The sequence below is a fragment of the Mastacembelus armatus genome, chromosome 5 (genome assembly GCF_900324485.2).
Source record: "Mastacembelus armatus chromosome 5, fMasArm1.2, whole genome shotgun sequence".
Taxonomy (NCBI): domain Eukaryota; kingdom Metazoa; phylum Chordata; class Actinopteri; order Synbranchiformes; family Mastacembelidae; genus Mastacembelus; species Mastacembelus armatus.
Window position 1 is genome coordinate 21,765,367 of NC_046637.1, and position 10,937 is coordinate 21,776,303.

Here is a 10,937-nt window from a genome sequence, read left to right on the forward strand (position 1 = left end):
TCTGTGCAGATGGTTGGTGCCACTTTTTTTCTTGTACATAAGATGTTTCTTAGTTTCCATTTTCACTATCCAGTTGATAATGTTGTTCTCAAGCACCTTGAGAAAAAAGTGGTCCTCCACAATGAGGTCTTTCAGACTAGCAGCCAATGCTTCCCAGGTCTGCACAGGTTCAGTATTAAAAATTAGAAGGACACCACTTTTGTGTTGACAGATTGCAGGGGTCTCTACAAGAGAAAGGTCCTGAAGCTCAGATGTCTCAACACACACACACACATGCTCATATAAGTCACTCATATACAGATAATCCCTGCAGCAGTGTGGAAACGTGACATAAAGCGTTAATATTAACACAAATTTCTATCATACTCTTCATCTGAAGGTTTGCAGCTCCTTCTGCCCAGTATGGCATTAAAAAGACAATAACACACAACAAAACAAAAAAGAAAAATGAGCTGAGCAAGTGGCATCTGAAAGCAATGACATTTTTGGGAAATGTGGACTTCATTATGCAAAAACTAACAATACCACTACTGTTAGACACAAACCAACAGCCATGGTCCCATGTGTAATGAATTATCATCTTCAGGTTTCACTATTAGTACATTAGTGTTAATTATAACGAATTTATACATAAGTATACTACTAACTACTATCAAAATTTGTTTATTACATCTGCAGTTGAAAAAATGAGAAACATATGCAGTTAATTTTAAACATAATTTAATTATGTATTCTGTCAGTGATTTGATTTTCCAGAGCTCATCAGGTCATCACTGCACTGGCACCTTTCTTACTTGATTTTCAACCTTGTGGTTTTCTGCACAGCCTTGGCAAACATGTCCATTTACACATATCTTCTGAAAACAAGTGTAGAGGGAATTTGAGCGTTGTGGGGGTCAAGTCTTCGCATAAGAGCTGTAGTACATTCACACTGTGTGCTGCAGGAAGAGGAACCATCTGCCTTCAAAATTTGTGTGTGTCAGCATGCACGATTTCCCATACAGGCTGAGGGGATTACCAATATATTTAAGATTTTAACATGTATTAAAGGTTAAAATTATGCCCATTTACTCATTTCTAGTGCCTGATTTTAGGTGTGTACGTGTGTGTTTCCTTCATGCTGGAAACACATTTTAAGGTTGCATATCTGCTGAGACAGTTCATTATATCAAACACTAATTGAACCAACATAAATACTGTTAAATGTTGATATTTCTTGTAGTAATATCATGGTCAGAGTCATTTTGATATAACAAGCTTTTCTTGCACTGTTTGACCAATTCACTTCCAAAAATATTTTAAGTGATGTGGTTCAGGAATCCTACATAATTTTTTTTACTTTTCATCAGAGATGCAGTTCTGGAAACTTTACATCCTGTCAGTTTCTGACATTAGCAAACACTGAATCCAGTGGCATCACACAGGGGCTGAGAATGAAAAAACAAATCTATCTCTAGGGAGAGCAGGGGTGAAACCAAAGCAAAAACACGATCAACAGTAACTAAGTCATCTTTTTTTGGTCACACTAAACAATGTCAGAAAAAATACAAGCCTGAAATCAAATGAGACCATCTTCAAAAATTTGTCCCATTTATTTCAACACAGATGATTGCTGTGGCGGCTTTTTAAAACATTGTGTTACTGCCTGAGGGTATATGACATTAGAGTATTCATGCTACAAGTACAGGCAGATCTGAGTATTTATTTTATGCTTGTGATTATTTCAGCCAGAGGCTCCAGCAGATCCTTGTGACCCTGATTAGAAATAAGCAGGTACAGATAATGGATAGATGGATGGATTATTTCAGCAGTAAACATTTATGTATACCCTGTTTCTAAACAGTTTTAAACAGTCCTGACACAATATAGTCTGTTACATCTCCATCGATGAGACCGGTTCCATTTCGGTGAATGAACCAGCAGGGAACATTTTGTCCGTTCTTCACATCCCTCCTGAAGTCTCTCTGCCAGCCCCTGTGGAGCAAGACAAACATGTCCTCTAGTCCAAACAATAATCATTTAGGGCACATATCATATGTTCTTCTAACTTGAGATAGGAGACACTTATTTGAGAGGCATATGTACCTGGTCACATTGAGTTCATGTCCTTTCACATACATGGTGGCATCTGGTTTCTCTGGGACTTCTCCTGGGCGCAGGTCTGTCACCTCATAATTAATGCCATGGTAGAACTGACCTGAGAGATGATCCAGTATTTAAAGTAAATATTCTGTGACATTTGTTCTTCATTTGAGTTACATTACATTGAGGGTTACATTAGAGTCTGCACATCAGCTTTATCTCTGTTTTTAGATTTCACCAACAGCTGAGGGAAATGTCTGATGTTTAAACTGTTATATGGTACTAGTTAGTCACTAAATGTGGTTGACTTTTTTTTGGTGCTGTAAAGGAAGTGCATAGTGGTTTTTAGACCATTTTCTTTGAAAACAGGTGTGTGCTGTGGCTTAAGAGGATGTTAATAGAGCAGTGAGATGGAACTAAAACAGTAAAGCTGCAGCTGGACAGCAAATCAATGAGCTGAAACTCAGTGTAAAGCTGAGAGGAGCTGCACATTCGGGTTATAATTCTATGTAGGTTCATCACTGTGAGCAACTGCTTTCACTGTGATACATTTTAACTATAAAACATTCATTCAAGGTTATTATAGCCATCCAATGTTTGACTGAGAGATGTTATTTCATTTTATGATATTTTTCCTGAGTGCAGCATGAGGTGAAATTCCACCTGAGTTGGCACTGCAAAATGCAGCTTTTAAATATTCATGAGTCTTATTTGCCAGACATCCTATCAAGAGTACTCTACTTGGTGTGGATACCAACTTGGACCAACTTACATTTTTGAAAACACTGTGGTAAAATATTCTGGCAGCTTATCTGTGGACTGATTTTGTTGTTGTCAATTAACTTAACCTACTTATGTAATACTTCATTTTTTAAATTTTATTTCTCATTTATTTTATTTCTCAGAAACCGCTATAAATAATGAAAGGAAATCCATATCACTTCCCTTGGCTTCACCTGCTATAAACCTTGACCCATGCAATACACCTGTACCGTACCTAGCAGACCATGAACAGAGGAGGAGAAAAGGTGGCTGTCCAGAGTGTAGAAACCCAAGTAGTCCCGATGGTATGGGTGATTCTTCCACACTTTGTGCAGCAGGATCACAAACTTGACTGAATCTTTCAGAGTTACCGTTATGCTGTGGTCCTTGGTCACAAGTAGATCCATACTGAAGGAGGCAGAAGGGGGGATTGGGGAAGATGTTGATGAATTATCTTAAGCTGACCTTCTTATTTTATATTACTCATGTATAGCGGCACTTCTCTTTAGGCAAAGGAAATTCTTATGTTGTAGCCACTCACTTGGGTCCTTTGAGAGAAGCTTGATCAGACCACAGCAGCTTGACCCACTTGCCATCCTGAAGCACTGAAATGTCCTGAGTGCTCACCTCCATCCTCACCCCCAGAGTACGGTGGATGATGCCAAAACGTGAAAAGTAGGTGTTAATTACACCACTGGGGGAAATTTTCTTGTCTCCAATTGTCTGGCCATTCACCAAAATACCTGAGAACACAATGAAGCATGATTTCAGACTTTGGCCTAAAGCACACAGAAAAGGAGGTAAAATGGACACTAATGGCTTCATTGTGTACTTGTCACAAGGTATGAAAGTCATGATATTAACCAAAACACTGAGCTGACCTGATTCTGGGTCTCTGACCAGGTTGAAAATGGTTCCTGGAATGCTATTTATGTTGAAGCACAGAGCGTCATCTCTGTCAGGGAGCTCTATAATAAAATGTGGATCTCCATCCACTACAGGTGACACAATGGCAGAGATAAACATGATTATGATTTTGTTTTTGATATTGATTTTGATATTGATATTGACTCAACATGATGAGGACAACATGGCAATAAGACTACAGAATCAAAAAATGGCTTACAGCTACACCAGCAGCTCTGTGAGGCTGTAAACTCAAAGTACGCCTGGAGTTGTATTGAACAAATGAAAATTTTAAATTGATAATATCTGATTATTGATAATAGCTTAGGCATGGTAAGATGTCAAGAGATTTCAGTCAAAACCAGTGTTAATTTTGACAGCAGATTTTAATTTAGTTTTAGTCATAGTCTTTTCACTAAAATGCAATTTTAGTTTTAGTCATATTTTAGTCATCTGCTTTGTTTTAGTTTTAGTCTAGTTTTAGTCGACTAAATCTAGATTTAGTCGACTAAAATAGAGGGGGTTTAATTTAAGTGTAATTTAGTAAAACTATTGTAATATACAAAATATTCTAAATTAAAACTAAATAAAAACAAGTTTCATTAAATATATATGGAATATGGCCTTTCCATAAAAGACCAAAAATCAGATATGCATTGTTTATAACCTGACATTCTTCATTCTTTAAAGCAAAAGAGCAACTCCAAAATATTTAAAAGAAAAACTGTATTTAGCAGTAATGACATTGCATCAAACGTGAAACTGACCCATATATATTCTCTTTGTTTTCTCCAGCTGTTTCCATTTCATTATAGTTTAAGTCAGACACAAACCCAGTGCAGGCTATGATGACGTCGTGTACTCGCGCATCGCGCGTCACTAGGTGGATCAGTTACTTTTCAAATGTGAGTCTAAGAAGATTGATTCTGATTGGATCTTTTCTAAAAACGTCCCTCACTCACATTTTCGTCTCGTTTTTATTAGTCAACGAAAATGTCAATATATTTTTATTTAGTTTTCGTCGTCATCACTTAATTTTTATTTAGTTATCGTCTCGTTTTCGTCAGTGAAAACTTGTCGTTGACGAAAATTATAACGAAAATACTTTTCGTCAACGAAATTACTGGTCCAAACCAAAAATACGAACGTCATGATGATGCTAGAGGAAAAGTCAGAGGATAGGCAGCGGGATTCATTGTCAGCATATCTTTAAGATCAGCACAAACAATTGTATCAAGATATTTCGACGTATAGGAAACGATTTTGACCTGCTAGTGAGGCTAAATGAAAGAAACAAGGCATCACCAATGTCATTTAAGCCTGAGCGCCATAAATGTCTGCATAAAATTACAAGATCAACTCGCCGACAGAGTGACACTGCCATTCATAGGGCTCTGCATAACATTGCTGAAGATGCTTACCAAAATATGTGGGAAGTGGAACATGTGGAGCATGTTGAACATATTGAAAATGTGGAACAAGAGGAACAGCCACAGGGGCTGCAAAAAAATGATGCGCCATATCTAGACAGAACAATAGAGTCCAAGTTAAAACCAATACAATGAATTGCCATAATCCCATACAAAGATCTTTTTGTTTGACTTAAGAGAAATGATTGTCTTACTTCCTCTTTCTGCCTGCTGTCTTTGCTCTGTCAAAAACAGATGGACAAAAACAATGTGACACATTCCACAGTTCAAACTGTAGAACCAGCATCTGCTGGTATAGTTGAGTAAAGAGAAGTAATATGTTGAAAACATGAATTCAAAAGACAGCTGCTGCTCATAGTGCTATTATATTGAAATTTTACTTTGCACCAAAAAAGACTGACCACAGCCATTTTTAGAAAGGGCTTTTTGAAACCCTTCCTTACCCTCAGTAAGCTTGTCCGCAATGAGAGGGCTTTCTGTTCCATCCTCAGTTTCAGGCTTGGTGACCACCATGGAGGTGAGAGGGGTGACAAAGTTGTAACGCAGAGACATGTCCAGGGCCTCCTTTGTGGCATTAGCCTTCTCGTCTGAAGTTCCAGTCTTGCTGTGAGAGGGAAAAGAAGTTGCCACATGTGACACTGGCATTCAGACCATTAGTTTGTCATGGGCATCTCAGGTAACAGCCAAAGAGTGTCATTAACAAAGTTAATCATGAGAAATATAAACATTTTAAAGTGAAAGCAAGACAGCGTTGAATGGAATGACTCAAACTGACCTCTTCTCCAGGAGCTGCTGGATGGTAAGATAGGCCCACAGACGTTCTGTGAAATCCCCAAAGATGTACTCTTCATCTGGATATATCACACCCCAGTCCACAGTTGTGGCCTGGCCCTGTGCTTTGAATTCCTCCTCAAACTACAAGGGGAAAAAAAAAGAAGAAATAAGCAGAATACTAACTACTACTTCTCTTCACGTCTGCCATTTCCTTCATCTCACCCCTTGGCCGAACACTTCCACCATGAAGTTGTCCAGCTGGTTGTCTGTAAGCCTCCCAGCCACCACAATCTCTGACCCATTAAAAAAACGGTCGAAGTGGTTGGTGGTCAGAAAGTCCACTGCATTGTCAGGATAACGTAGGTCCACCTCTGAAAGCAAAGGGCTTGACACCTCCTCATAGAAACCCTGGAATAAATTCATATGCACACTGCATTACATGTATTTGTACAAAGTTATATAGTGCTATATAAATAGTTTTTATTATCAGTTTTATCAAACAATAGTGATTGGAAATTGGAGATGGATGTGGCCCCATTTAAACGTACAGAAATCTAATTATTGGCTCAGGAATGTATTCATGTCTTAATCTGCCTACCTGGAGCTGAAGTGTTGCATCTGAAGCTTCATATATTCTGCGGGCCATTCCCTTGTTTTCTTTACTCATAACATCCAGGAAGGAATAGTCCACATCATTACCAAAGCCAAGACAGAACAAAGACATGCTTCCTTCAATAGCAGAGCGCACATTTTCCTGGATCCTCTGGGGTCTTGGTTCGCCTTCAGACACACAGATACAACATTCACAACTTTAAGGCTAAATATGAAATACATTGATCATATGTGCAGTCACACAATTATCCAAGTATTTTCATATTCTAGGTGCTCACCACTATTTGGCATTCCATCCGTCAGTAAAATGACCATATCGATGCTCTGCTCAGGGATCCTCTTCGCCTGCTTGTCATTGAGAATCATGTTGACACCTCTCAGGACTGCATCGTTGATGTTGGTTGCTAGAAGGTGAAATCAAATCACACCCTAAAATATATAGTACAAGAATGTATTTTTATGAGCACATTTGACATAGTGATGTTTGGTTTTCTCTTTACCTCCCCTATCCTGAATCTGTTTGACGTAGACCATGGCATCAGCAATGTTTTCTTTGGTTGCTTTTGTAAGTGATTCCTTCCAGGAATCGATTGTACTATCAAACTGGATAAGGGCAAAGTAGTCATCCTCGTGGAGGTCATTGAGGATGGCCAGTAATGCCTCTCGTGTCTGCAAAGAGTTGCAAGGACAGATGGGAAAATGTATGCAAGCAGGAATCAACAAATCAGAACCACATCCACAGTCTGAACAGTCTCTCACCTGGATCATTTTTCGTCCACTCATTGATCCGCTCCTATCAATCACAAACACCACATTCACTGGGACTCTGGGCAGGTCAGGAGGAGCAAAGAAGTGCACAAAGTATCCATTCACAATCTAAAGCCAAGAAAGTTAAGAATACAAGTCATAAGAAGCAAACACTGTTCAACTCTTTTCATGTTGGGACATTGTATCCCAGATTTAGCTTTTTTTCTTACAGAATATTCAGATAAAAAATGTCAAAGTGACTCATTATGGCTTTATAGATGAAGCCTAATTTCAGTGTACATTCAGCAGATATGGAGGACAGCTGACCTGAATGTCGCCTAGGGTCTGCACTCGTTTCACATCATACGTGATAATAAAATCTCCATCAATGAGTGTTTCATCACAATCTGGACACTTCCTCTGTTGCTCCGTAGTTGGTGAGAAAGAGATGTGTGCCTGACAAATGGATAAATATAGTTAGTTTGGCTTACTCTTAATTCTTGGTCCAGTTGTTGTATTGACTGTGGTGAAATGAAACCAAAACCATTAAATATTTTTAAGGCCTATTGTACCACGTACCTTTTTGTCTGTGACAGTTTTCTCCACCAGGGGGAGCAGCTCATTGGAGAGGAATGTTGCATGAGTATCCACAAAAGAAATGCCCTGAGGCTCATAAATGTTTGCTACAATCTGTGTTCACACACACACAGGCACACACAGAGAAAGAGAGAGAGAGAGACACACACAGACAGACACACACACACAATCCTTTTAGAATTACTCAAATCACTGTAACTTAAGGAGCCTACAAGCCCAGGGGCTGCCCAACGGGCCTCAGCATCACTTTCAGGTAAATGTTAACATTTCTTACTGCAAAGTCGATCTAACCATCACAAAGAAAACACACAAAAAGACAAAACCACAAACAAAATAACCGCAAAGAAACATTACATAACTGCAGTAACTGAGTAAAATTACTAAGACAGACACAAAATAACTGCAAAGAGAGATACTCAATAAACAAATTACAAAAACAATGTGTTGTGTCTCTGTCAGTATGGGGGTTTTTTGCCATAAGACAGGATTTAATCATGAAACTGGGCTGACCTGAAACTTCTGGACAGTTGATTTTGGTTTAACTCGAATCAAAATCTCATATTGGCCCAGTTTCCTCTGAAGGAGCTCCTCATACGTCAGAACAAAAGTCACGTTACTTTTGGCTGCAATGTTGACAGACACTGAAAACTTCTCCATCTTTCTCCCAGAGACCCTGAAGGAAAACATAGAAACTGCTTCAATTCAAAATCTTTGGAATAAGTCCATAAAATGTAGATGGTGTGTGTTGCTTTGAATGTGTATTTTTGTGCAATACTGGGTTTAGGTGTTTTGACGGACTCACTTGACCAGTCCAGCAGTCTGTCCAGAAGAAACTGCCTTTTCATACTGTTTCTTAGCTTTCTCTTTCTCCTTCACCTCCCCAGCATACACCTGACCGTCAATTTCCCTGTGAAGAGAATGACATGATGCATCAGGTTCAGCTGTGAAAGAAAGCAGGGCTAAATACTGTCACACACAAATGGCAAACATGACTATAAGAACGTGCAAAGTGTAATATGAAATAGTGGAGACAAACGGACATGCTGAAGTTGGTGATGAAGCCAGTCTTTGGCAGCTCCACTTCAAAGAAGATTTCTTGCGAATAGTTTGCGTGGTTCAGTGCCTGGGAAGTCATGACGGTGTGGGCGAAACGAGCTGTCACCTTGCAGTCCACCATCACACTGTACACCTCCACCTGAGAGTGAAGTATAGAAGAGCTAATGAAGATGGTATAGCCATCATTTATATAAGACACAGCTTATTTTTAAACAAGGACTTGCAGAAAATCAACATTTTTTTAATTGAATTTTGTTTTTTCCGCTGAGTCCAGAGGGCCATCCTGTTGGATGCCAAAAAAATGTGTATGAAGACATTATGTCACTGATTCAACTTTGGGAGTGTCATGATGAGTCAGTCTGTGTGCTTGGTGCCCTGAAGTAGGGATAGTGTGGATATTTAAAACAAGTCAGTAAGACAAGGCTGTTCTCTTTTTTTTATACAGTTTTTATTGGACTTTACCTTTGTTTGCTGACTTTCACAATCATTTTTACACAATCAGCAAGTGAAGGTCACAACCGTTATATTGTTTTTAGGTGTCAAGTCAGACAGAGGGATTTGAGTTTTTTTTTTTTTTTGTAGTGAACAAATCATGAGGAAATAAATGAGCACACCAAACACATTGTATGTAAATTCTGATTGTTTATTTTAAGATACTGTTGTCACTCTACCTGTAATTACTACTATCGTAAACAGAGTTACAAATAGAGCTACCTTCTTACCTGGGCCACATTTGGGCTTCTTTTCTGTCGCATCAAAGAAAAAGAAAATGGAGATGATAAGTTATTGATTTGGAAATCTGACATTTTCACTGCAACATGAAGAGACTGTGAATAGTTTCTGCAAATACCTGCAGTGATCTGGCAGCTCCTGTTGACTCCTGAAATCCAAATACAGCAGGATGAAGCAACATGGTGGCAGATATTCTCCTGAGACCCAGCCTATTCATTTATGTCCTCTGCAGTCTCTATTGTGTCTCAGCATGAAAACAAAGTTCCCCTCATCCCACCCAAACATCATTGAAAAAGGCCAGGAGGTACTCTATTGAGCACATTAAGACTAAGTAGGGTAGCTCAAATTAGATATAGACCAAAAACAAATGTCTACTACAGAGGACATAACGAACACAGATCTCAGTAGGCTATTCAAAAATAAAAAACACTACCTTAACATTAAATAGCTTGGAAGAAACAGTTTATAGTCATTGTCACATAAACACAGGTAGAGGCTGTAAAATAAATTAGAGCTTGTGTCACTCATTAAAAGCAGACAAAAAGTTGAATCAAGAACTGCCTGTCAAAATGAATACTGGTAAAATGCAAGTCCATCTACAATATGATTTTGAATTAAAATCTGAATATAAGATGTGTGTGTGTGGTTACCTGTGAAGCTTCATGGTCCCCAGAGATGACCAGAGCTGCCTGGGCAGGACCGGACAGCCAGAAGCAGGCAGAGCCCCACAGCAGGAGCAGCAGGCGAACACCCAGCAGTCCAGACATGACCAAGTTTCCACTGAACACTGGCTGATTTCAGTGCTGAGAAAAAAGCTCTCTGACCAGAGGGAGGGATCCAAAGTATACACATGTTGTCCTGGAGTATTGAGCAACAGGTCCCTCTTTCAATATAAAGGAGGTCACAAGGCAGAAACATTGGTGCCTGCAAAGCTGAGACAAAATATCACCCAAACTTATATCTACTGTAATTAGATGTTGGCAACAAAAGAAGCTTGGCACCAAGTGCTCTGACGAAAAATATCACAGAAGCACCAATTAGTAACATCTAAATTGTAAGTGTCAGAGATAATCCCTATTATTACAACATCTGTGTTGTTCCACACAATCTGTGATAAAAAGTAAGTATATAATATCCATAAATTAATTCATGTATTTACAAACTGCCACACTGTATGTAGCAATTATTCTGTCATCTGTTACTACAAGATGTTTATGGATCTATGCGTCAGAATGTATT

General features: G+C 38.9%; 1 protein-coding gene across 1 annotated transcript; it reads right to left on the bottom strand.

Moving 5' to 3' along the window:
- Nucleotides 1-774: 774 nt before the first annotated feature.
- On the bottom strand, nucleotides 775-10,493 carry itih3a.1 (inter-alpha-trypsin inhibitor heavy chain 3a, tandem duplicate 1). Its single transcript, XM_026308093.2, has 22 exons — nucleotides 10,349-10,493; nucleotides 9,817-9,846; nucleotides 9,689-9,712; nucleotides 8,951-9,105; nucleotides 8,713-8,817; nucleotides 8,421-8,583; nucleotides 7,893-8,003; nucleotides 7,641-7,769; nucleotides 7,326-7,442; nucleotides 7,067-7,235; nucleotides 6,845-6,970; nucleotides 6,553-6,734; nucleotides 6,177-6,362; nucleotides 5,956-6,095; nucleotides 5,624-5,784; nucleotides 5,375-5,401; nucleotides 5,172-5,273; nucleotides 3,726-3,839; nucleotides 3,386-3,587; nucleotides 3,080-3,252; nucleotides 2,086-2,197; nucleotides 775-1,974 (listed from the first exon to the last, which is right to left on the bottom strand). Exons 1-22 carry the CDS (start codon nucleotides 10,463-10,465, stop codon nucleotides 1,836-1,838), a joined length of 2,784 nt encoding a protein of 927 aa, XP_026163878.1. The 5' UTR covers nucleotides 10,466-10,493; the 3' UTR covers nucleotides 775-1,835.
- Nucleotides 10,494-10,937: the final 444 nt, after the last annotated feature.

Bases quoted from the DNA above. Each gene is read 5' to 3' on its own strand.
- itih3a.1 (XM_026308093.2), bottom strand. From the start codon at position 10,465: ATGTCTGGACTGCTGGGTGTTCGCCTGCTGCTCCTGCTGTGGGGCTCT. The intron at 7,443-7,640 runs GTCAGCTGTCCT...TCTTGGCTTTAG, and splicing joins AGACCCTAGGCGACATTCAG to ATTGTGAATGGATACTTTGT. The intron at 5,274-5,374 runs GTAAGACAATCA...TGTTCTGTCTAG, and splicing joins ACAGCAGGCAGAAAGAGGAA to ATATGGCGCATCATTTTTTT.